General features: G+C 41.3%; 1 protein-coding gene across 2 annotated transcripts in view; it reads left to right on the forward strand.

Annotated features, from left to right (window-relative positions):
• FDFT1 (farnesyl-diphosphate farnesyltransferase 1) overlaps positions 1 to 26,022 on the forward strand; it is a 45,384-nt gene that overhangs the window by 6,878 nt on the left and 12,484 nt on the right. Inside the window, exons 2-6 of one of the 2 annotated variants that reach the window (XM_007517225.3) lie at positions 6,574 to 6,671; positions 8,383 to 8,566; positions 16,489 to 16,617; positions 21,156 to 21,347; positions 25,333 to 25,509. In XM_007517225.3, coding sequence (XP_007517287.1) covers positions 6,574 to 6,671; positions 8,383 to 8,566; positions 16,489 to 16,617; positions 21,156 to 21,347; positions 25,333 to 25,509 — 780 coding nt within the window. Of the gene's footprint in view, positions 1 to 6,202; positions 6,672 to 8,382; positions 8,567 to 16,488; positions 16,618 to 21,155; positions 21,348 to 25,332; positions 25,510 to 26,022 lie in introns of those variants that run through there. The other variant, XM_016185620.2, reaches the window with a different exon arrangement.

Consider the following 26,022-nt stretch of genomic DNA (forward strand, 5'->3'; position numbering starts at 1 on the left):
TTTTTTTTTTTTTTTTACCAGAGTCCTACTCAGCTCTGGTCAATTGTGTTGCTAGGATTAAACTTGGGACCTCAGATGCCTTAGGCATGAAAGTTTGTTATGTCAACCACTAAGCTATTCCCCCTTCCACTAAGAATATGTGTATATGTAATGGTTTGGGTTTTTTTTAATTTTTTATATTTATTTTCCCTTTTTGTTGCCCTTTTTTTTATTGTTGTAGTTATTGTTGTTGTTATTGATATCGTCGTTGTTGGATAGGACAGAGAGAAATGGAGAGAAGAGGGGTAGACAGAAAAGGAGAGAAAGATAGACACCTGCAGACCTGCTTCACCATCTGTGAAGCGACTCCCCTGCAGGTGGGGAGCTGGGGAATCCTTAAGCTGGTTCTTGCACTTCGCGCCATGTATGCTTAACCCGCTCTGCTACCTCCGGACTCCCGGGTTTGGTTTTTTGTTTTTGTTTTGTTGTTTCTGTTGTCTCCAAGGCTTCCCTACTCCTGGCTGATTTTTGCAGAACAAAGGGAAGAAATCACAGCACTGAAATGTCCTTCAGTGTGGTGGGGCTTGGACTTGAACCTATGTGGCATACATGGCAAAGCAATGTGCGCTATTTTTGAGCCCTGAAGTATAAGATAAGCCCTGAAATAGAACATCTTTCCCATTAGTTATTTAAAAATATTTATATTAAAATTTTTTCTACTAGTGCTATTTTTCTTTCTAGATTTATTTATTTGTTTATTTTAAAGATTATTTTTTCAAAGCATTTATTTCCTTTTGTTGCCCTTATTTTTGTTGTAGTTATTATTGTTATTTATGTCGTTGTTGTTGGATAAGACAGAGAGAAGGAGAGAAAGATAGACACCTGCAGACCTGCTTCACCATTTGTGAAGTGACTCCCCTGCAGGTGGGTAGCCGGGGGCTCAAACCGGGATCCTTCCGCTGGTCCTTGCGCTTTTCGCCACTTGTGCTTAACCCACTGTGCTACCGCCTGACTCCCTCTAGATTTATTTTAATTAGACAGAAGAGCACTGCTCAATTCTGGCCGTTTTATGCATGTAAGTCTTGTGCTCTAAAATTGGGCTGTCTCCCTTGCTCCAAAGCAATATTTTTGGAATACTGATACTAGGTAACGGGAGGAGATATATTATGGAATACTGATACTAGTTAATGGGAGGAGATATATTATGAACTAGAGTAATATTAAGAGCATTTTCTGTGAATATGTATTGTTTACTAGACGTTGCTCTAAACTCTTAAAAGTTTATTAGCTCATATAACAATTTCTGAGGAGTATCAGAGCACCCCAGAACTGAATGCCATATTTTAAGAAATGACCACATGACAGAGTGAGTACATTGTATATTTTAGCACAAATGGAAAAAGAAATTGTAGTGACTTAACAGCTGTGATTTAGCTCACAGTCTAAGGGCTGTGGGAATTCTGATCTGGGCCTGCATGGTACATTTTGATAAGTACTTATACCACTAGATTTCCCATGTGATAACCAGGGGGCTTAGACAGACCCAAGTCCTTGTGTATAATAAAGTATATGCTCTGTCAAGTGAGCTGTCTTTCAGCCCTTAGGACTGGTTATTTCTGTCATAGAGAGATTAGGCTAGATATTTCAGGGTTTAGTGAGCTAAATTTTAGGTTGGCTTAAAGGAACATACCAGTCAGTCAGTCTTATGGGACTTGTTGACACCTGCATGTTATGTCACAGGTATTTATAATCATGCAGGCTTGGTATCTAGCAAATCTAAATCCTGTTCTTTAGACTAATACCTTCTGTCTAAATCTAGATTATTTGATGAATAACTTTTGGCAACTTAACACTCAAATGATGGTCTTTTTCTTTTTAAAAATATTTTATGTATTATTGGATTGAGACAGAAAGAAATTGAGATAGAGAGGGGGAGAGACAGAGAGACACCTGCCTCACTGATCAGGAAGCTTTCCCCTGCAGGTGGGGACTAGGGGCTTGAACCTGAGTCCTTGTGCACTGTAATGTGTACACTTAACCAGGTGCACCACCACTTGGCCCCTAGGATCACAATTCTTTATAATCACAACTTTCCCATTCCAGAATGGCTTGCAAACAAATAGTTAGGTCATGAATCTGGGTGGTAGGTCATATGTGAACAGAACCTGCCCTGAATCAAAGCAATATTCAAATGTTGTGCTCAGGAAATGTTAATAATCAGTTATGGGATGCCACTCCCTGATGGCTGGCACCAGTAGGCATTATGTTGCCTGTTCCTAAACCCCTCAAAATTCTGATTTCTTCATCTCTCCATGAAGATTTCAGATGTATAGAGCTGTAATACCATTGTTAAAGGGCTCTGTAAGGTGATATTTGTGTTATGTTTGGATCTTGTCAGTTGTCAATAATTTGTATTCATCTTGTTGTTACATCTTTTTTTTTTATAATTTATTTCTTTATTGGGGAATTAATGCTTTACATTCAACAGTAAATACAATAGTTTGTACATGCATAACATTCCCCAGATTCCCATTTAACAATACAACCCCCACTATGTCATTCATCATCTTTCATGGACCTGTATTCTCCCCACCCACCCCAGAGTCTTTTACTTTGGTGCAATATGCCAATTCCATTTCAGGTTCTACTTGTGTTTTCTTTTTTTTTTTTTTTTAAATAATTTATTTCTTTATTGGGGAATTAATGTTTTACATTCAACAGTAAATACAATAGTTTGTACATGCATAACATTCCCCAGATTCCCATTTAACAATACAACCCCCACTATATCATTCATCATTTTTCATGGACCTGTATTCTCCCCACCCACCCACCCCAGAGTCTTTTACTTTGGTGTAATACTCCAATTCCATTTCAGGTTCGACTTGTGTTTTCTTTTCTAATCTTGTTTTTCAACTTCAGCCTGAGAGTGAGATCATCCCGTATTCATCCTTCTGTTTCTGACTTATTTCACTCAACATGATTTTTTCAAGGTCCATCCAAGATCAGCTGAAAATGGTGAAGTCACCATTTTTTACAGCTGAGTAGTATTCCATTGTGTATATATATACCACAACTTGCTCAGCCACTCATCTGTTGTTGGACACCTGGGTTGCTTCCAGGTTTTGGCTATTACAAATTGTGCTGCCAAGAACATATGTGTACACAGATCTTTTTGGATGGATGTGTTGGGTTCCTTAGGATATATCCCCAGGAGGGGAATTGCAGGGTCATAGGGTAGGTCCATTTCTAGCCTTGTGAGAGGTCTCCAGACTGTTCTCCACAGAGGTTGGACCAATTGACATTCCCACCAGCAGTGCAGGAGGGTTCCTTTGACCCCACACCCTCTCCAGCATTTGCTGTTGTTACCTTTTCTGATGTATGACATTCTCACAGGAGTGAAGTGATATCTCATTGTTGTCTTGATTTGCATTTTTCTGACAGAGACTTGGAGCATTTTTTCATGTGTTTCTCAGCCTTTTGGATCTCTTCTGTGGTGAATATTCTGTCCAAGTCCTCCCCTCATATTTGGATGGGGTTATATGTTGGTTATTAAACTCTTATCTGATGTATGGCATGTAAAGATCTCCCATTCTGTGAGGGGTCTCTTGGTTTGGGTAGTGGTTTCTTTTGCTGTGTTACATCTTTTTTTAATATTTATTTATTCCCTTTTGTTGCCCTTGTTGTTTTATTGTTGTAGTTGTTATTGATGTCATCATTGTTGGATAGGACAGAGAGAAATGGAGAGAGGAGGGGAAGACAGAGGGGGCAGAGAAAGACACCTCCAGACCTGCTTCACCACCTGTGAAGGGACTCCTGCAGGTGGGGAGCCGGGGGCTCAAACTGGAATCCTTCCCGCCAGTCCTTGCGTTTTGCGCCACCTGCACTTAACCTGCTGCTCTACCGCCCAGACTACTGGTTGTTACATCTTAAGAGGAACTTGTATTAATCAAGGAAGTGGAGAAAGACTAGCTCCTGATGGAAAGAAATGCTACCCACTTTTGTGGGTCACTTGGTCAATCTTGACACCAACACTGCTGAGAAGTGTCTTTTAGTCTGAGGTTGGGGCCCAGGGTATTTAGTCTCCGTCCTTTCAATCACTGCCTGCCCTCCAAATGTCTCTCCTCCTTGCTTTTCTTCTTTCAAATTCCTGGAGCAGTGCACTCAGGTGGCAAGAAAAATAACGGGAGGCCCAGGGGACAGACACCTATATAGCTTTAGCCTTCCCTTCACTCATGATAATCGAGTGGTGGGAAAGTTTATGTGGAATGGTATTTTCTATAGTGTACTGAATGTTTCCACTTGCCAGATTATTTTCTGTGGGTGGAGAAGACAGTTGTTTCAGGTGAGATGCTGAAACAAATTGGTGGTAGATAAGTACTAGCTTCTGAGAGAAGTGGTGTTATTTATGATTGTTGTTCTTCCAAACTAGTTATTCTCAAACCCTTAGTGGTATCTAGATGAAACCATGAGACTTGATAACACTGTGTGTGCAGAGTTCTTGCTGTCATTATGCTTCTTTGCTTTTTCTGTGAAGTTTTGTCTCTACGATTTGAGAGGGAAGAATTTGGTGCATCATCTTTCTTCTTTCTTTCTTTCTTTCTTTCTTTACTTTTTCTTTTTTTTTATTTTTTATTTTTTTTTGGTAATTTTTATTTATTTATCTTCCCTTTTGTTGCCCTTGTTGTCTTTTTATTGTTGTTGTAGTTGATGTCGTCGTTGTTGGATAGGACAGAGAGAAATGGAGAGAGGAGGGGAAGACAGAGAGGAGGAGAGACAGACACCTGCAGACCTGCTTCACAGCCTGTGAAGCGACTCCCCTGCAGGTGGGGAGCCAGGGGCTTGAACCGGGATCCTCATGCTGGTCCTTGCGCTTAACCCGCTGCGCTACCGCCCGGCTCCCTCTTTTTCTTTTTTAGCCATTCTGTTGTGCGTATGTTGTGGTGGCACAGGGCCTAAAGTCTTGAGCTCAAGCATTAGGTCCTCAGTATCATGCACCAGATAGATGCTCTCATTCTCTCTCCCTCTCTTACAAATAATTCTTACATATTTTATTAGCTAGAGTGAAATGAAAAGAGAAGTGGGAGGTAGAGAGGGAAAAAGAAAGACAGCTAGCTGCTGGACTGCTTTACCACTCCGGAAGTTTTGTCCCCTGCTAGTGATAATGGCCTGAGGTTTGAACCAGGGTCCTTGTGCACTCAACCATACCGCTGCCAGACCCCTAATAAATAAATGTTTAAAATGGGGGGGGGGGGCAGGTGGTAGTGCATCTAGTTCACTCAGTACAATGCTCAAGGACTTGGGGTTCAAATCCCTGGTCCCCACCTGCAGCGGGAAAGTGGTGAAGTGTGTGCCTTCGAGTGTGCCTCTGCCCCTCTCCCTATCTATCTCCTCCTACCCTCTAAGTTTCTCTCTATATATTTCCAATAATAAATAAAATTAAACAAGGAAAAGAGTTGTGGAGACTGCTGGGAGTAGGGACTAACTATATGGAACTTTCTTTATCTTTCTTTTTTAAAATTATTTTTATATATTGGATAGCGACCGTTAGAAATTGAGAGGATAGGAGGAGATAGAGAAGGAGAAAGTGAGCTGCCTGCAGACCTGAGACCCGGGTTCTTGCGCATTGTAAAGTGTGTTCACCAGGTGCGCCACCACCCAGCCCCCACTTTCAATTTTCTATGGACCAAAAACTGTTGTAAAACAAAATCACCAGGAAACATAAACATAACAAACAGGTGCGAGATTTTATCAGGGTTCTTAAGTAGCCCTACAGAAAATTGTAGAGGTTTACCAGATCAGAGCTGGACAGTTGTTCAAGTTGTTGTTGTGTTATTTTATTTTTTGATCAGAAAAGCTGGGGGACTAGAGACCTTGACCAAAAAAAAAAAAAAAAAAGGCACCGAAGTGGGTGGTAGGCAGTCACTGAGAGGAGCCATCAGGGATGAGGGTCTACAGGGCTTCCGAGGGGGGGGGACGGACTGGGCCATGGGACTGTGGAGATGAGTCTTGGGTCCGAGAGAGACGCTGGAGGCTGAACTCGCCCAGCAGAACTTGCGTTCAAGCAGGACGCTGCGGGAATAAGTTCTGGAGAGCAGATGAGTTTGAGCTGGGGATAGCTTCTCTGCGGGACACGGAACGGGGAGGGGCTGGGGCGGGGCTAGGGCGGGGTTGGGGCGTAACTCTCTGATGGGTGGGGCGGGGCCCGGACCTTTAGGGGCGGGTTGATGACCCCTGGGCTCTGGGCGCAGAGGCTGCTAGGAGAAGGGAGGGCCCAGGCCTGCCCGCAGTGGCTGCTTGTTTTCTCTGCATGGTCTATGGAGAGAACATTTGCGTATCTCCGCCAGTGCCATGGCAGTGGCCGCTGGCAGCCCCAAGGCCATGTCCCTGTTCCAGCGGACTTTTGTGCGGAGCCCTGCCACGGCACCCCGGTGCCCAGCCACTCCCTCACGTGGAGCCCCTCTGCTCCCAGGGCAAGGACTGACAGGGGGGAGACGGTGTCTGCGACAGGTTGTAGGGCAGCAGGCTTGGCCACCCCCAGCTCAGGGCTGCTGCTCCACATGTTCCACTCCTCCGGGTCTTCTCTGCCCACAGGCCGAGCTTAGCAGCAGTCTGAAAACCTGCTACCAGTACCTGAATCAGACCAGCCGCAGCTTCTCAGCTGTCATTGAAGCTCTGGACGGGGATATTCGGTGAGTTGGGGGCTGTCACCTCGCCCGAGACTTTGATAAGCTTCACTTGAATGAAGGAACCGGCTTCCAGACCCTGCTTGCCACCTCAAGAGTCCCGTGCAGGCCTGAGTTTTTCAAGGAGGGGGTGGAGTGTTTACAAATTTTAGTTCTGGCGGTTAAACCAGATTCTGAGTTTAACTTAAGATCTGTTAACTTTCTGTATGATAGCATTGATTCTTTAGAATTTTTTTTTTCCTGCAAAATACTGGTTCAGTATAAACATCTGGGTTGTGTAGGTCTTTGAACAGCCATTTTGTTATTCAGTGAAACTCATTCTGGTAGTAATGACATCCAGCTGCTAGGTTTATGTTGCTTTTGTGACTTTGTTTTGTTTTGTTTTCAGTGGCAGGAATTTCACAGCTCTGGCCAATTTACCAGAATGTTCCTCTGGTGATATAGAGCAGTGAACCTGGAACCTCAGAGGTGTGAAAGTCTTTTTGAATAACCAGTATGCTATCTCCCTAGCCCTGGCCAACTTTTTTTTTGGGGGGGGGGCTCTAGAAAGAGAAGGAAAGAGGAGCCGGGTGGTGGTGCACCTGGTTGAGTGCACATAATTACAGTGCACAAGGACCCAAGTTCAAGCCCCCAACCCCCACCAGCAGGGGGAATGCTTTGCAAGAGGTGAAGCAGTGTTGCAGGTAACTTTCTGTCTCTCCTTATCTATTACCCCCTTCCCTCTCGATTTCTGGCTGTCTCTATCCAGTAAATAAGATAAACATAATAAAAAAAATTTTTTAAAAGAAAGAAAGAGAAGGAAAGACACCACCAAAGCACGAAAGCTACTCAAGTGCAACGGGAGCCAAACTAGAACCCAAATCATGTATATGCAAAACTGGTGCACTATCTAGGACTTACTTGTCTTACCAGCCCTGCTTTTTTCTTACTCACTTTTTTCTTTAAAGGAATATACAATTGCATTGCCATTTAAGAAAGGAAATCCAGGGAGTCAGGCGGTGGTTAAGCACAGGTGGCGCAAAGCACAAGGACTGGCATAAGGACCCCGCTCCCCACCTGCAGGGGAGTCGCTTCACAAGCGGTGGAGCAGGTCTGCAGGTGTCTGTCTTTCCCCCTCTCTGTCTTCCCTTCCTCTCTCCATTTCTCTCTGTCCTATCCAACAATGACAACATCAATAATAACTACAACAATAAAACAACAAGGAAAAGGGAATAAATAAATAAAGGGAAAACCAAAAAAAAAAAAAAGAAAGAAATAGTATGTCATAAGTACAAAAGGCTTTTGTTACTTTTTTTTGCCACCAAGATTATTGCTTAGGCTCCGTGTCTACTTGGCTCCACAGTTTGTGGTTGGTTGGTTTGTTTTCCTTTTTTGGATAATGAAAGAAATAGAGAAAGAGAATGACATCTGTAGCACTGTTCTTCCTTGAAGATGAGGACTAGGGGCTTGAGCTCAGGTTTTTTTGTGATAGGTAACATGTGCTCTACCAGGTGAATTACCACCCAGTCCCTAGCTATCCTTTTATAGTTCATGTAGACTTAAAAGTGTAGGAGGCAACAAGGGCAACAAAAAGGAATAAAATAAAATTTTAAAAATATTTTTAAAAAAAGTGTAGGAGGAATTAGAAAATTTTTCAGCGTAAATGAGATATTAGCTTAAAAAAAAAAAGTCACTGAATATTTGTTCCACTGCTATAATGATTCTTTTTTTTAAACAGGCATGCAGTGTGTATATTTTATCTGGTTCTCCGAGCTCTGGACACAGTGGAAGATGACATGACCATTAGTGTGGATAAAAAGATCCCTCTCTTGCACAGCTTCCATTCTTACCTTTATGAACCAGAGTGGCGGTACCTGGAGAGCAAGGAAAAGGATCGACAAGTTCTGGAGGACTTCCCAACGGTGCGGAATTATACCTCACTCCTGTTTATGGTGCCTTATCATTGACAGGGATGTGGTTGATGTCTGTAGGCAGCTTAGTCTAAAGTGATAGTTCAGAACTCAGGGAACCAGACTCTAATGCCAGATTGCTGGTTTGGAACCTCTTATGTTACCCACCACTATGTAGTATGTTATTACCATCCCTGTTTCGTAGATTAACAAAAACCTGAGGCAAAGACTTTCTAAAATCTATAAAATAGGAATAATATACCTCTCTAATGGTATTGGAAAGATGATACTTGATGTAGTTAAATTCTTAGAATGGTGTTGGCTACAATTGATGGTAGGGTGTAGTTTGGCAGTCCATCATTGTTTTATGTGAGGGAAGGCAATCCGATTTCAGGTTGGTTAAAGATTCTCAGGCTAGTGCACAAACCTTTCCCTATGTGATGAACAAAAGTATGTAACTGGTGTCTTGGGTCCTCCAAACCTGCCAGCAGGGTTCATTGCTCTTAGTGGATAGAAGTTGTAGGGAGTTGGGTGGTAGATAGCGCAGTGGGTTATGTGCACGTGGCACAAAGCACAAGAACCAGCGTAAGGATCCTGGTTCGAGCCCCCAGCTCCCCACCTGCAGGGGAATTGCTTCACAGGTGGTGAAGCAGGTCAGCAGGTATCTATCTTTCTCTTCTTCTGTCTTCCCCATCTCTCTCCATTTCTCTGTCCTATCTAACCACAATGACATTAATAACATTATTAACTACAACAATAAAAAGCAAGGGCAACAAAAGGGAAAATAAATAAATAAATAGAAGTTGTGGGGTTTGGCATAGGCTCTTAGCCAGTGCAAGAGAAGACTGATAAGCAGGAAATTCCTCTACTGCTTTCAGTTATGTGATCCTGGCACTTTCTGTGCTATAAAGTTAAAGCTGTGAGGACTAGTCTTGTTTGTACATAGGAAGATCAGGTCATGGCACTTTACTAGATATTCCTGTGCATATTAGCTCTTTAGTCTCTCTTGTCCAAGTACAATGGGTTGTCATTAAAATCTTTTTTTTTTCTTTACTGGGGAATTAATGTTTTACATTCGACAGTAAATACAGTAGTTTGTACATGCATAACATTTCCCACGGGGTCCTCTGTCATCCTTTTCAGACCTGTAAAATCTTAATTTTCAAAGACTCCAGTTTATGTTATGTATGTGACTGGGCCCTACTTTTTTGGAATTGGCATGTCTTATCACAAAGATAAACAATTCTTGTGGGTTTTACAAATAAAAGTCATTAGGATTCTCATTTTACCTAGCAGTGTAAAGAAACCCCTTTTTGTCCAGCTGCCAGAATTTATGGGGGGGGGAAATAGTTATTGTATGTTCTTGCTATTGAAACAAATTATTGTTCTGAAAGGGAGGGAAGGAGTCACCCATTACAAAAGAATGAACTCCTTCAGATTAAGTACTCTTTCACATTACTAAAATTGTATCTTCTGGGTCAGCCCAAAATGCAAATGCAGATCAGGAAAAGGAGGACCTGAAAGTCTGAAGGATAATTAAGTAAGGAATTAAGATTCCTCATTTAGGAAGGTGTATTGGCTGTCACCATATGCTCATAACCAGAAAATAAGTTTTCTCACTTGGAAACTCCTGTCCATTCATTAATGAGCCTTTGAAACTGTAAAGGAGGTGAAGTTCTACAAACTAATGATGATCCCATTTATAATTGAAGTATGTTCTTACTTAAAAAGCAATTATCTAGATCTCTGAAAAAAGAAACTGCCTCCCCAAACTCCTTTTGTCTTGAATACATTCATAAATTCTGATTATGGGTTAAGTGTTTTAGGTATTTTAAAGACTAAAGCACTGGACCATCAAGAAAGCTTATTTGAATGCTATACTTGTTTTTTTTTTTTGCACCTCCAGGTTCAGTGCTTGCACTGTGAATCCACTGCTCCTGTGCCAATTTTTTAATTCTTTGTTTGTTTCTGGATAGGACAGAGAGAAATCAAGAGGAGAGGGAGAGAGAAAGATAAACACCTGCAGATCAGCTTCACTGCTTGTGCAGCAACTCCCCTGCAGGTGGGGTATACTTGCTTTCTAACATGCATCCAGGTTCTAGCCTGCTGCATTGATGGAAACTTTGGCACTGTGATGTTTCTGTCTCTAAAAAAGTTGGCTTGGAGCAGTGAAGCCCCAGTGCCAATTAAAAGAAAAAAAAAAAAAAAAGGCAGCCCTAGCCACTAAGTAGAAATGAAATGTATGAAAATGTATGAATGCTAAAATCACTTGGGGCAGGGATATTGTTAGTAATTTCAAAACAGTATTCCAATATATTTGTAAAACTTAAATTGATTGTAAATAAAGCATACTGGGATCTGTCTGGGTGGTGATACACCAGGTTGAGTGCACGTTACCATGCACGAAGACCTAGGTTCAAGCCCCTGCTCCCCACCTGCAAGGGGGCTGCCTCACGGATGGTGAAACAAGTTTGCAGGTGTCTGTCTTTCTCTTTATCTTCCCCACCCCTCTCAATTTCTCTGTCCTGTCAAATTAGGGAGGAAAATGACTACCAGGAATGGTGGATTTATAGTGTTGGTACCAGCAATAACCCTGGTGCATATACATATACATATATGCAATTTTAAATAAAGCATACCAAGAGAAAAGCAATGCTTCATGCTATAATTTGTCAAATGTGAACATGAAGTCTATCTTTCCCTGTATTGGGTAGTGGGGTTTGGAGTGCAGACAGACACTCCCCTCCTGAAAACAGACTTGTCTCAGGTAGAATGAAAGGGTTGCTGCTGTCAACCTTTTGTGTCTTCATGACTGGGAAGTCTTTGAAACTGTGTTTTGTGAGAAAGCATTATTTTAAGATCTTTGGAAAGCCTTTCAGTCTATGGTTTGGGTTATGGAAATTCTAACATCTTAATCTTATGCAATGTTATATGGGATGCCTGTTTATCTTAGCATCTCCTTGAACCCAGATACAGTTAATTTTTTTTTTATTCTATGTGAGAGAGATCAGAGCATGCTCTACCATTTATGATGACCCATTTGGTTTTGTCTTTCCTGTTGTTTTTTTTTTTTTCATGTGGTGCTGGGATTGGTATCTAGAGTCAATTTTGGTCCAGGTCCAAGAGCTAACCTCATTCATATTGTTCTGTTCTAAGGTGGGGGAAATGCCCCATTCTGAGCTTTATATCCTGAAATCACTAAAGGTGCCCTGAGGCCATGGGAAGGTGCCTGTATTTGGATTTCCTTGCTCCTGATTTCCCTCAACCTACTCTGCATGGTCTGCTTTCATGAGCCCATCTCCTTTAGGACAGACCACAAAACAGCCCTGCCCCAGTCTTGAGAAGTGGGAGAGGGCAACTGCTGGTGAGCTTGTGGCTGAAGCTTGGCCCTCAGGCTGTAGTGCCTTAACATGAGTGTGAATTCCCTCTCCAGACCCCAGAGAGCTGAGGATCAGTAATCTCTGCCCAGGCAGTAAGAACTTTACATTCACTTTTTAGTTCTCCAAAGATGTGTTAAGGCAAGAGAATAAAGCAAGTATTTAACATTTTCCTAACTTAATGGAGCATTTTGCAATTTTTTTTTTCCCTCCAGGGTTATTGCTGGGCTTGGTGCCTGTACCATGAATCCACCGCTCCTGGAGGCCATTTTCCCCCCTTTTTGTTGCCCTTGTTGTTGTAGTGTCGTTGTGGTTATTATTATTGCCATTGTTGATGTTGTTCATTGTTGGATAGGACAGAGAGAAATGGAGAGAGGAGGGGAAGACGGGGGAGAGAAAGATAGACACCTGCAGACCTGCATCACCGCCTGTGAAGCGACTCCCCTGCAGGTGGGGAGCCGGGGGCTCGAACCGGGATCCTTATGCCGGTCCCTGAGCTTTGCGCCACCGCCTGACCCCTGCATTTTGGAATTTTTTTTTTCTTTTTTATTTAAGAAAGGATTAATTAACAAAACCATAGGGTAGGAGGGGTACAACTCCACACAATTCCCACCACCCAATCTCCATATCCCACCCCCTCCCCTGATAGCTTTCCCATTCTCTGTCACTCTGGGAGCATGGACCCAGGGTCATTGTGGGTTGCAGAAGGTAGAAGGTCTGGCTTCTGTAATTGCTTCCCCGCTGAACATGGGCGTTGACTGGTCGGTCCATACTCCCAGTCTGCCTCTCTCTTTCCCTAGTAGGGTGAGTCTCTGGGGAAGCGGAGCTCCAGGACACATTGCTGGGATCTTCAGTCCAGGGAAGCCTGGCCGGCATCCTGATGACATCTGGAACCTGGTGACTGAAAAGAGAGTTAACATACAAAGCCAAACAAACTGTTGAGCAATCATGGCCCCAGAGCTTGGAATAGTGGAGAGGAAGTGTTAGGGGGGTACTCACTGCAAACTCTGGTGTACTTCTGCTTTCCGGTATATATTTTGCAGTAGTTTATGGATACGTGTGAACATATGCTCTCTCTCACAGAAACTGGTGTATATCTAGGTTTTGGGACTTTGTTAGAAAGTGAACCACCTGAGATGAAATTAGAGTATACTATGAAAGGAAAGGTCTCACCCGAGTGATGAAGCTGAAGGGTTGTTATTCCACACGTGAAGTCTCTGGACACAGTCTGAAGTGAAGCATGTTGAGGTGGCAATCGTTGCGGGAATTTTTTAAGAGTACTTACTACTCGGCTGTAGCTTATGGTGGTGCTAGGGACTGAACTGGGGACCTTGGCTGCCTCAGACATTAAAGTCTTTTTTACATGACCATTACAGTATCTCCTCAGCCCCATTTTAAGCCTAAGGTATATGTGCTCTTGGACCAGGTTCCAGAATTCTAGAACTGTTTAGCAACTTAGATGGGAATCTACCAGTGGACCATTTCCATGCACAGCCAGTCTGTACTGATACTGAGCCAGGTGCTTAGTGTTTTAGAGGTCATCAGTTGCCGCCATTTAAGAGTTAGACTTTCTGGAAGTTTTGTTATAGATTAGAGTATATATTTTTCACCTGGTCCTAATAGAATGAAAGCATCTGAAACAAGCTTAAGAAATAACACATTGTTATTTTTATTTTACTATTTTTGGGTGTACCACTTCAGTGATCCCCCTTTTTTTTTTTCTGATACAGAAATAGAAGGGAATAGGCTGTTCAGTACTATTCCACCATTTGTGAAGCTCCTCAACCTCTTTTTGCAGGTGGGGACCAGGGACTAGAACTAAGGTTCTTAAACTTGGTAACCTGTGTGCTCTACCAGGTACACTGTCCCTAGCCCCTAACACAGGGTTATTATTTTTATTTTCCTTTTTGTTGCCCTTGTTGTTTATCATTATTATTGTTGTTATTGATATCATCTTGTTGGATAGGACAGAGAGAAATGGAGAGAGAAGAGGGAAGACAGAGAGGGGGAGAGAAAGATAGATAGACACTTGAAGACCTGCTTCACCACTTGTGAAGCGACTCCCCTGCAGGTGAGGAGCCAGGGGCTTGAACCAGGATCCTTATGCCCATCCTTGCACTTCGCGCCACATGCACTTAACCCACCGAGCTACCGCCTAACTCCCCACACAGGGTTATTTTTAACTGATTGTAATAACATACCTTTTCGGAATAATTTACTAGAACTAGCTATAAAATATTTTCATAATTGATTTTTAAAATATTACTGTAGTATCAACACATGAAACATGTGATATGTATTGTTGTCACATTTTGTACAGATGAGGAAACAGGCATAGATTCAAATGCCTTACCTAAGGCTGGCTATGAAATTTAGCAGATCCAGAATGTAAATCCAAAAGTTCTGATTTCAGAACCTCTGTGTTTTGTAACTGCCTCATTCAAAATACAACTGTTAGAAACAAAAATTCTAGGTGGAGTTTAAATTGCATAGCTCTTTGATCATAACATCAGAAGGTTCACAGTTGGAGAGAGTTTTTATTTACAGGTTGTTGGCAGTATCACTTTTGCCCTACATGGAGTTTGGCCTTTCTCCATCAGACCAGGGGAGCTATGAGAGCAATCACCAGGGAGCTATCCAAGGGCATAGAAATATAGTAGAATTGTGAAACAGTTATGTCAAGGGACAAAACACAGATTTCCTGACACACTTCAGTCCTGACCTTGTTGCTGCTTCTAAAAGAAATGGAGATGGGTATCCCCTCTTTCCCTCAGCTTTTTTTGGGGGAAGCATGTTATCACTCTTTAAGTATTTTAATTTTTTTAGTTATGAAATCATGCAATAAATGCCTAACGCTTGTTGCAGGGTGGTATTTGGGAGTGTGGTTTAGGAACTTAAGTGGCCCCTTTATAGAACTGGCCCCTTTATAGAACTGGCCCCTCCAACTTAAGTGGAACTTAAGTGGCCCCTTTATAGAACTGGCCCCTTTATAGAACTGACTGGGGATAAGTCATCTTTGGTAGAGTTGATCATTCACAGTGGAAATTATCATTTGCCATTGTCTTGGAACAGCTCTCAGGGAAAGAAACAAATTCTAACTGGGTTGATATTATTATTTTTTTATATTTATTTTCCCTTTTGTTGCCCTTTTTTATTGTTGTTGAAGTTCTTATTGTTATTGATGCCATCGTTGTTGGATAGGACAGAGAGAAATGGAGAGAGATGGGGAAGACACAGGGGGAGAGAAAGATACCTGCAGACCTGCTTCACCACCTGTGAAGCAACTCCCCTGCAGGTAGGGGAGCCAGGGGCTCGAACCGGGATCCTTAGTCCTTGTGTTTCATGCCACATGCACTTAACCCACTGTGCGACTGCTGGATCCCCAGCCAGCTTCTTTTCCCTCAGTGTTTGAATGCAGGTGCTTCATGGGGGTATTCTAACTTTTCTGTGGACACAGGCCCAGTATTTCTCACGTTTGATATTTAGCAAAGTCTGTCCACTATTTTCAGTACTGTTTGTTAGCACTGCTCATGCTTTTAGTGTTTCATTTACTAAGAAGTTTCAAGTGTTTTACTGTTTTATTTTTATTATCAATTATATAAGAATGACAAATTCGCTTCACAAGTGGTGAAGCAGGTCTGCAGGTGTCTATCTTTCTTTCCCCTTCTCTATCTTCCCCTCCTCTCTCCATTTCTCTCTGTCCTATCCAACAACGATGACATCAATAACTACAACAATAAAAAACAAAAAGGGAATAAATAAATAAATATTTAAAAAAATGACAAATTACAAAATAGCAATACTATTTGTCTACATTGGGACTTATAGGGGGTGGAGGGTCAAGGATGAAGAAAGAAAGCATGTGAGATTGAACTGAGTAGAATCACTAAAGGAACTAAAAGAGTAGTCTTAGTGGGGAAAACACTATAGCTTCATAATAGAAGTTTGGTCCCCACCTGCAGGGGGAGAACTTCACAAGTGGTAAAGCAGATCTTCAAGTATCTCTCTGTCTCTTTCTATCTTCCTCCCCCCTCTCAGTATCTCTCTGTCTTTATCCAATAATAAATTTAAAAAGAAAGTATTTTAAAAAAGAAGTTTGGGGACTGATAATGGAGCATAATTGACTTATTGCCTGATCAGATATAACCTCTCCAGGGATGTGAGATCCTGGCTTCAGATCCCATATGTCCCATATACTACTAATAATCTTCATTCTCTTGAGGCTGACTTGAAATAAGACAGTCTTCTTAAAATTCTTACATGAATACCCCCTTCTTTGTAGAACCATTTCATTTTGGAAAGATGAGAGTATGGTGAAACTTTATATCATTTGAGTCTGGAGACTATTTTTAGACTCTTCTATTTATAAAATTTGCTGAGCTTATTGTTATTCAGTGTAGGAACCTAGTATACATACATTCAGTATTGGGTTTATAGATGAACCTGTGAGTCTAAATTAACCAGTTCTGCTCTTGCTTTACAATGTACAGGTAATGTGTTGGCTCCCTATGTAAGTATATGTTTCATATTTTCTGTTTTTTATGATCTCCGTTTCAGATCTCCCTTGAGTTTCGCAATCTGGCAGAACGATATCAAACAGTCATTGCTGATATTTGTCGACAAATGGGATTTGGAATGGCAGAGTTCTTGGATAAGCAAGTGACATCTGTACGGGAGTGGGACAAGGTTGGTATCACTGGCAGCAATTATGGTGCCCGGGATAGAGCTGGCAGTGTGTCATGTGTGTGTCTCTCCCTCCTACCCCCCATGTGTGGGTCAGAGCCAGGAGCATGGTATCTACCTGTTCCAGGTTTCTGGTCTTATCATCTAACTTGAATATTCGTCGTAAGCTTGAATATTCACCTCATCTCATGAACACTTCTAGAAGCTTATAGCTTACTATTTCCATCAGGCAGTTACCCTGAAGAGTTTACCTTTTAAGTTAAACCAGAATAGATAGGCCTTGTTACAGAGGTACAGGTACAGACATTAACTTATTCCAGTGCTTCTGGCTTGCTGTGAAATTTTAGGTAAATGGCCACATTACTGAGTGATATAGCAGCAGTATTGGCAGTTTTCAATTTTTTTTTTTTACTTAGTAGAGCTGGGTCTTAATGCCTGTCCAATTTTACCACTCCCAGGCCTGCATTCACTAAGATAGTGAGAGGGAAAGACCATAGGAGATTCCTATGGTGCCAGTGCTTGAACCTGGACTGAGTGTATGAGAAGGCACATGCCTTACCTGATGAGCTATTTCTTTAGCTCAGCGGTTTTCAGATCACAAATATGTGTCTTTGCCTTTTCCATAGTCAGTTATATGTATGTCCACATGTCTTAATATATCAGGTATATTAAACTTAGTGCCAGCTTGACTCCACAATTTTAAAAGAAGTAGATATCTGTCAAACTACTTAATTATGTTGTGTCCAGAGCAGAGCTGATAAGGGGGGGGGGGGGGGTTCGGATAGTGAAACAGCTCATTTGGATAGTGTAGTGTGCTATTTTGTTATCTGTGTAATCCATGTTTGAGCTTGACCATGCCTCCCCTCCCCCAACCACATTGAAGGAAACTGATGCTGTGGTCTCTTTTACTCCCTGTCTTTGTCTATAAAATAGAAAGAGAGAAAGAGAGAGAGAAAGAAAGTAAAAAGCCTGGGCAGTGGCTCACCTGGTTTAGCATACACATTACCATGCTCAACGACCTGAGTTCAAGCCCTCGGGAGAAGGGGGAAGCTTCATGATTGGTCAAGCAGGTCTATAAGTGTTTCTCTTTCTTTCTGTCTCCTTCATCCCCTCTCAATTTCTCTGTCCTATGAAAGGAAACACACACACACACACGCACACGGAAGAAATAAAAGGAAAAAAGACTGCCAGAAGCAGTGGATTTGTAGTGCAGTCACGAAGCCCCAGCAATAACCCTGGTGGGGTGGGGTGGGGCAGGAAAGGGGCTCTGAAGAAAGTATTAGAGCTTGGGTGGGGCTCTAGGAGGCGGTGTAGAGGGAGATATTCTAGTCCCCATCCTTTCATTTCCCAGACTCCATCCTTGATAGACTCCTGTGTTTTGTAATGCCCCTTAGCTATGGCTCCCAGGACCACTTGGATCCCAGTTGTTTGTGTGCTGAGAAGCATGCATCTCAAAGTCCTACTTCTTTCCCATCATCTCCTAACAGGAATAAAACAATATGAGATGTTCCTGCCTCAGTCCCAAATTCATCTAGTGGTTATAGATACTCAGCAAGTGTGAGGGACACACCTCACATGGGTGAGACTGTCCTCAGATTGAAGTGACTGTAGGGATAGTAAGAGCAAATGATTTGCAAATGCACTGAAGAATGTCCTAGTTGGTCAGTTTATTCCTGACCAGGCAGTAGCAGAGGCTTAGGAAAGTGTGTCTCTAAACCAATGGCATGGTGGATTACAGATGAAAGTGTAAAGTAAACAGCAAAGTGTAAGATCTATAAGAATTATATTTGAGAGACTTTGACCTCTAATGTATAGTGTTTTATCTCTAATAGCAATCAAGTAGAGATTTCAGATGCTACTTGATGCTCATCAAATCAGTGAAGATCCAAGATTAGGCCTCATAATTTTCTGAACTTCAAAATGTAATGCTTCATCTTTAGAACCATTGCTGGATGTGTGTCCCAAGTTAGCATGTATACTGTCGCTGCTAGCTAAAGTTAGATTTAATGCTTCCTGGCCAGGAACCAGCAGTGGTTATTTACATGGCATCTTTCTTTTCTGGTGTGCATATCTTTTGAATATAAGTTTAGGTCAGATAAAATTAAATTTTTCCCCTCAGAGCACTACTCATTTTTGACTTGAGGGGAGGCATGGAGGAGGTGACTAGACCTGGGACTACGGAGCCTCAGGCATGAGAGTAACTATTATGCTATCTCCCCCCACTCAAAAACAAATACTTCTGTTCTAGGAGTATTTTTATCCAAAAAGTATTATGTTAAGACAGAATTGGGGTCAGGCAGTGGTGTACTAGTTAAGCATACACATTTCAGTGTACAAGGACCTGGGTTCAAGCCCCTGATCCACACCTGAAGGGGGAAAGTTTCATGAGTGGTGAAGCAGGGCTGCAGGTATCTCTCTGTTTCTCTCCCTCTCTCTTTTTTTAAAAAATATTTATTCCCTTTTGTTGCCCTTGTTTTATTGTAGTTGTTGTTATCGTTGATGGATACGACAGAGAGAAATGAAGAGAGGAGAAGACGGGGAGAGAAAGATAGACACCTGCAGACCTGCTTCACTGCTTGTGAAGCGACTCCCCTGCAGATGGGGGACTGGGGGCTCGAACTGGCATCCTTACACCAGTACTTGCGCTTTGTGGCACGTGTGCTTAACCCGTTGTGCTACCACTCAACTCCCTCTCTCCCTCTCTATCTCTTCCCTCCCCTCTCAATTTCTCTCTGTCTCTATCCAAAAATAAAAATATTAAAAAATAGATCCTTGTTTCTTCCTCCAGGTCAGTAAGTTGTAATATATATACTTTGTATTTGGTAGCATTAATTATTTGAATTTGAGCAAACTTTTTAAATATTTATGGTTGTTATCCATAGCTCATTTTCTGTCTACTTGGTTTCATTATCTCTTGCTGGTTGCTTTGTCACTATTTTATTGTAACCCTAAATCAGCTTCTGCCTTTGTACTTTTTCCTTCCTTTTTTATTTTATGTATTTACTTATTTGTTAATAAGAGGGATAGAAGGAAAGAGGGAACCAGAGATCATTCTGGTACATGTGTTGTTGGGGATTGAACTCTGGCCCTCATGCTAGAGTCCCAACACTTTACTGCACCACCTCACAGGCCACCTTTATAATTCTTTTTAACCACAAAGACTCTTCATTTTTTGGTCTTTGCCCAACTCTTCCCCCTTCCTGATGTCAACTCCAGAGTGTACCTTCTTTTACTGTTCTTCACTTCTTAAACTATATCAGGAACATTCATCTTACTGGAGTATTGAATTTAGTCTTGAAATGTTCTCTTCAAGAGAGATAGCTTTGATAAACCATTTTTACAGGGATAAGGTCTATAACCACTGAGACCTACATTTGCTAAATCTCTTCCTAGAGACAAGCAGTTGTGGACAGGTTGTTAAAATTTGACTCAACTGACGGGGACTGGGTGGCGACCCTGGTTAAGTGCACATAGCACAGTGCTCAGGGACCCGGGTTCGAGCCCCCAGTCCCCACCTGCAGGGGGAAGCTTCATGAGTGGTGGAGCAGGGCTGCAGGGGTCTGTCTGTCTTGTCTCTATCTCCCCCGCCCCCTCAATGTCTCTGTCTCTGCCCAATAATAAAGATGATTTAAAAAAAAATTTTTTTTGACTCAACTAAATCTTCCATTTTTGTTTCTTTTGCCTCTGACTTTTTCGTTTTCTTTTTCCTTTTATTAAATCAGAACACTGCTCAGCTCTTGTTTATGGTGATGCGGGGACTTCAGGCATGAAAGTCATTTGCATAGCCATTATTACTATGTCCCCTGCATAAAGGAGTGATCTTAATCTCTGTCTGTTTCATCATCTGTAAAATAAGGATTATAAAATGTGTACTTCATGTTTGTGAAATTGAATATACAGAATATTTGAAAGTGTCAAGAACATAGTAGATGGTCTAATGAGGATTTTAAGACATTGCAAGATCTTGAAATACCTTTCAGATTAAGGTATCCTTTGTCTTGTTCTGGTTTCTATTAGGATGTTTCTAGTATCCTAATAGAATTGTAAATTTCATCATTGCCTTTACTCTCAGTTTTGGATATCAGAATTTACTAGTTTCTTTTTGTTGTGAACCTTTTATTCTCAAAGTAGTACATGTTCATTATAGAAGGAAAATAAGTATGACCTTTTCCCTCATCAGCTATCATTTCCATTAGTCAGAGATTACTACTAAGTCTTTTGGTCCTTCCTGGGTGGTTTTTATTATTTATTTGTTTGTTTTGTTTTTTCTTAGTTTATTTGAGTTTTTTTATAAATGTGAGAGAAAGAAAAGATTGAGCCAAAGCATCACTCTGGCATATTTGGTGCCAGAGATTGAATTTAGGGTCTTAAGTATACAGTCTGGTGTTCAATCTGCTGAACAATCTTCCATGTCAAAATATTTGCTTTCTATAAGATTTTGCACATTTTGTTTGATACCTATTCTTGTAGCTGAAAATCTTAGGCTTTTCCATTTAATGCAAATGACATTACTGAAGTGCTTGAATAATCCTCTTTTGCAGTATTGCCACTATGTTGCTGGACTGGTAGGAATTGGCCTCTCCCGTCTCTTTGCAGCCTCAAACTTAGAAGACCCCATAGTTGGTCAAGATTCAGAACTGGCCAACTCAATGGGCCTTTTTTTGCAGAAAACAAATATTATACGTGATTATCTAGAAGACCAGCAAGAAGGAAGAGAATTTTGGCCTCAAGAGGTAACAGATTTGGGAGATTTGGGACAAAGTAATTTTCAACACACTGAAAACAAATGAGTTTTCAACCATACAACCTTTTGGTCATGACAAAAATGCAAGTCCAACCACCTTAGACCACAGAAGTAATATATGAAAATAGGTTAAGATCTATTTTATTTTTTAGAATTGTTTATTAATGAAAGATAACCAGACCATCACTTTGACACATGAAATACCAAGAGTCAAACTCTGGACTTCTCATGCTTGAGTACCTAGTGCTTATCAACTCTTCCAGTTTGTCTAGACCTCAGGATTCTTGTTGGCTTCTGTTGAGATCAATTTACAATATCAGGTCAGGCTCCTTCCTTCCTGTTTTTGGACAGGCTTCCTCTAAGCAGTGGCTGTGATGACACCCCAGGACTTAGCCAACTAGCTTAACAAAAGCTTCTAAGAAGGGCTCTGGTAGGTAGTGTTTGGTTCCTGTGTCTATCGCTGAATCAGTTACTGTTACCAGAAGGCAGAGTATTCTGATCAGACCCCAGTTATGTCTGCCTAATGCACACAAGATCACAAGATGGAGAAAGAAGGGTCCTGTTGTGAGGAGCTAACAGTTTCACTACGAGAGTCTGCTGTTGGCTTGATTAAAAGATAGCCATAGCTGAGGAGACAACATGATGATGATGCAAAAAAAAAAAAAGACTTTATGTCTATTGGTGTAAGCATGTCTGGTTTTCTGACTGATCTTCCAATATCCTTAACCTCTTAAGGAACCTTCAAATGAGTAAAGCAGAAATACTCAGATGAGCTTGAAGTTTACTGTCATGTCAGATATTGAAGGGAATTTCTCTAAATGGCCACATGGAATAATTGCAGAAAATAAGAAAATAAAACTGCAATGAATTAAAACACTTTGACTTTATTATTGACTTTTCTTAGAGAAAAGATTAACAAAGACTAGGCATGTATACGTCTTGATAAACAATGTAGTGGTGTGTTCTTTTATCAGAACTACTTAATCTGGTGGTCCGGGAGATGACGCAGTGATAAAGCTTTGCATGAGGTCCTGAGTTCAATCCCCGGCAGCACATATGCCAGAGTGATGGCTGGTTCTTTCTTTCACCTATCATATTTATTTATCATAAATAAATAAATAATAAAAAAGAAATAAAAGTTGTATTTAAAAAAAAAAGAAAGACAATCTGGGTCGTCTCCCCCCTCCCCCCATTTTAGTTTTTTTGCCACAGGGTTATTGCTGGGGCTCTGTTTCAATATGATTTCTCTGCTCCCAATGGACTCTTTTTTTTTTTTCCCCTAAGAGGCAGAACAAAACAAAATGAAACAGCACAGCACTGCTCCACTGCTTGTGAAGCTATCTTGTGTAGGGATTTTCTTTTCTAGGTGATAAGTTCCTAGATCTTTGTCAGTGGAGATGCCAAATGATACTGTTCTAGTTCTGTCCTTCTGCTTTTTTTTTTTTTTTTCTTTTTATTTATTTCTTTATTGGGGAATTAATGTTTTACATTCAACAGTAAATACAGTAGTTTGTACATGCATAACATTCCCCAGTTTCCCATTTAACAATACAACCCCCACTATGTCATTTATCATCCTTCATGGACCTGTATTCTCCCCACCCACCCACCCCAGAGTCTTTTACTTTGGTGCAATACGCCAATTCCCTTTCAGGTTCTACTTGTGTTTTCTCTTCTGATCTTGTTTTTCAACTTTGGCCTGAGAGTGAGATCATCCCATATTCATCCTTCTGTTTCTGATTTATTTCACTTAACATTCTGACTTATTTCACTCAACACCTTCTGTTTTCTTTAAGTGGAATTTTGGGTTCTGTAAGGATGGTGTTAGTGGCAATAATATAATTGTTTTGGTTTCCCAAATTCTCAACAACAGAATTAATTAGACAGATTCAGATAGTGGGATAATTTGAACATGACAGTGGATATTTTATATTCAATATCTTTTTGGGGTATGAATTTTCATTTTTAGATAAATGTGCAGAGCAGGTTCCTTCTAGAAGTACATAATGAAAAATCTGTGGGTTATATGAGAATTTGAAATAATCTCTGGACTGAGGCTGAGGATATATAGATAGAACAAGATTGACCATAGGTCAGTAATGGTTACAGTTGACCTGTGGCTACAGAGGGGCTCATTATTATTTTTCCAGGTTGTGCAGAGCCATCAGAAAGGGTTCAGGTTCAGTGCCAGCAGTCTGAGTAGGTTTAGGCACAGATTAAGAATGGATAGATAACAAATTTCACTTCCTATAAACTCTCCCAGTTCTTCTAGGCCATACTGTTTATTTTCTGGGTATGGACAGAATCAGAATAAATATTTTTAAAGAAACATCTAAGAATAAAGTTATCTGTTAGCTTTAGAGGATCCTCTAAATAATAACAGGAATCATTAACAAAAATCCATTATTGGGCAGTGGTAGATAGCATAATGCAGACAGACATTTTCGCCTGAGGTTCCAAAGCCTAGATTCAGCCCCCCACACCACCACATACCAGAGCTGATTAGTACTTTGCTTTTAAAAAAGAGAGAAAAAGAGGAAGTCGGGCGGTAGTGCAGCGGGTTAAGCGCATGTGTCACAAAGCGCAAGGACCGGTGTAAGGATCCCAGTTCGAGCCCCCAGCTCCCCACCTGCAGGGGAGTCACTTCACAGGTGGTGAAACAGGTCTGCAGGTTCTCTTCCCCTCCTCTCTCCATTTCTCTCTGTCCTTCCTAACAACAACAATAACTACAACAATAAAAAACAAGGGCCACAAAAGGGAATAAATAAATAAATCTTTAAAAAAGAGAGAGAGAGAGAGAAAAGAATCCCACTGTTGGAGTTGAAAATTTTATAATTAAGGGTCGGGGTGGTGGTGCACCTGGTTGGGCGCACATGTTACAATTCTCAAGGACCCAGGTTCGAGTCCCTGGTCCCTACCTGCAGGGGAAAAGCTTCACAAGTGGCGAAGCAGTGTCCCTCTGTCTCTCTTCCTCTTTATCCCCCCCTTCCCTCTTGATTTCTGGCTGTCTCTGTCTAATAAATAAAGATAATTTTAAAAAAATTGAAAAAAGAAGAAAATTTTACATTGGACTAAGGTCCAAGGAGGTAGTATATTCTCACAGTCTAAACTCCACTTGTCCCCAGTTTAACAAAGCACTGGGGAAAATAATGAAAATATGTAATTATTCTAAAGTCTGGTTACCCTGAGAATGTTGAGTGTTTTAGCCTATGGGCTGTTAATGTTGACTTTGTCTCTGAGTACTAAGACCTTCTGCATAATAGGAGCCCTCTTTAGTTTGAAAGCTTTAAAATACTGTTTAAAAGACACAGCTCTGGGAGTCGGGCTGTAGCACAGCGGGTTAAGCGCAGGTGGCGCAAAGCACAAGGACCGGCATAAGGATCCCGGTTCGAACCCCGGCTCCCCACCTGCAGGGGAGGGGAGTCGCTTCACAGGCGATGAAGCAGGTCTGCAGGTGTCTATCTTTCTCTCCCTTTCTCTGTCTTCCCCTCCTCTCTCCGTTTCTCTCTGTCCTATCCAACAATGACGACAACAACAATAATAACTACAACAATAAAACAACAAGGGCAACAAAAGGGAATAAATAAATAAAAATAAAATATTTAAAAAAAAAAAAGACACAGCTCTCTGAATGTTCTAGAACTCTACTTAATTGTCCTGTCCTGATTAGCCCCTGTCTGGTGGTGGAAATTGCATGGAGTTTTTTTTTTTTTTTTTCTTTATTGGGGAATTAATGTTTTACATTCAACAGTAAATACAATAGTTTGTACATGCATAACATTCCCCAGTTTCCCATATAACAATATAACCCCCACTAGGTCCTCTGTCATCCTTCTTGGATGCATGGAGCTTAAAACTGATTAGATCTTGCTAAAAAGTGAATCACTAACTTTGATTCACTTGCAGAGTTCTTTTAACATTGCTATACACTCTTTGTATAGCTAATTTATTATTGAATATTCTTACCTTTTCAGGTTTGGAGCAAGTATGTTAAGAAGTTGGGTGATTTTACTAAGCCCGAGAATATTGATTTGGCTGTGCAGTGCCTGAATGAACTGATCACCAATGCGCTCCAGCACATTCCAGATGTCATTACCTACCTCTCAAGACTGAGGAACCAGAGTGTGTTCAACTTCTGTGCTATCCCACAGGTACAGAGTGGGGCTATTTTTTGTTGGGTTGTGAGGTACAAGCTAACTGGCATGGTAAGCAAGGGTGAATAGAATAGTTGACTGTTGTGGTCTGCTGTATTCTAAGAAATAGGGTTTTTAGTAAATTGGCTCTAGTTTACTTTCATGGCGCGGAGGGGGGGGAGGGAAGACAATCTTTTTAAAAAATTTATTTTATTAGTTAGGACAGAGAAATTGAGAGGGAAGGAGAAGGGAGAGGGACCTCTGCAGATCTGTTTCATCCCTTGTTAAGCTTTCTCCCTGCAAGTGGGGACTGGGGGCTTGAACGCATGTCCCTGTACACTGTAATGTGTGCACTTAAGCAGGTGGACCACCACCTGACCCCTAGGAGGCAGTCTTAAACCACTTTCCCTTTGCCCCTCCCAACCGCCACACTCATCTCAGTTTCAAGGTTCACTATGACCTTTCCAGAACTTTCCTTTTGTGTTTATTCTTTTATTCCATCAAAAGTTTGAATGAAATCTTGATTATTAG

This window comes from Erinaceus europaeus, chromosome 2, assembly GCF_950295315.1.
Source record: "Erinaceus europaeus chromosome 2, mEriEur2.1, whole genome shotgun sequence".
Lineage (NCBI taxonomy): Eukaryota > Metazoa > Chordata > Mammalia > Eulipotyphla > Erinaceidae > Erinaceus > Erinaceus europaeus.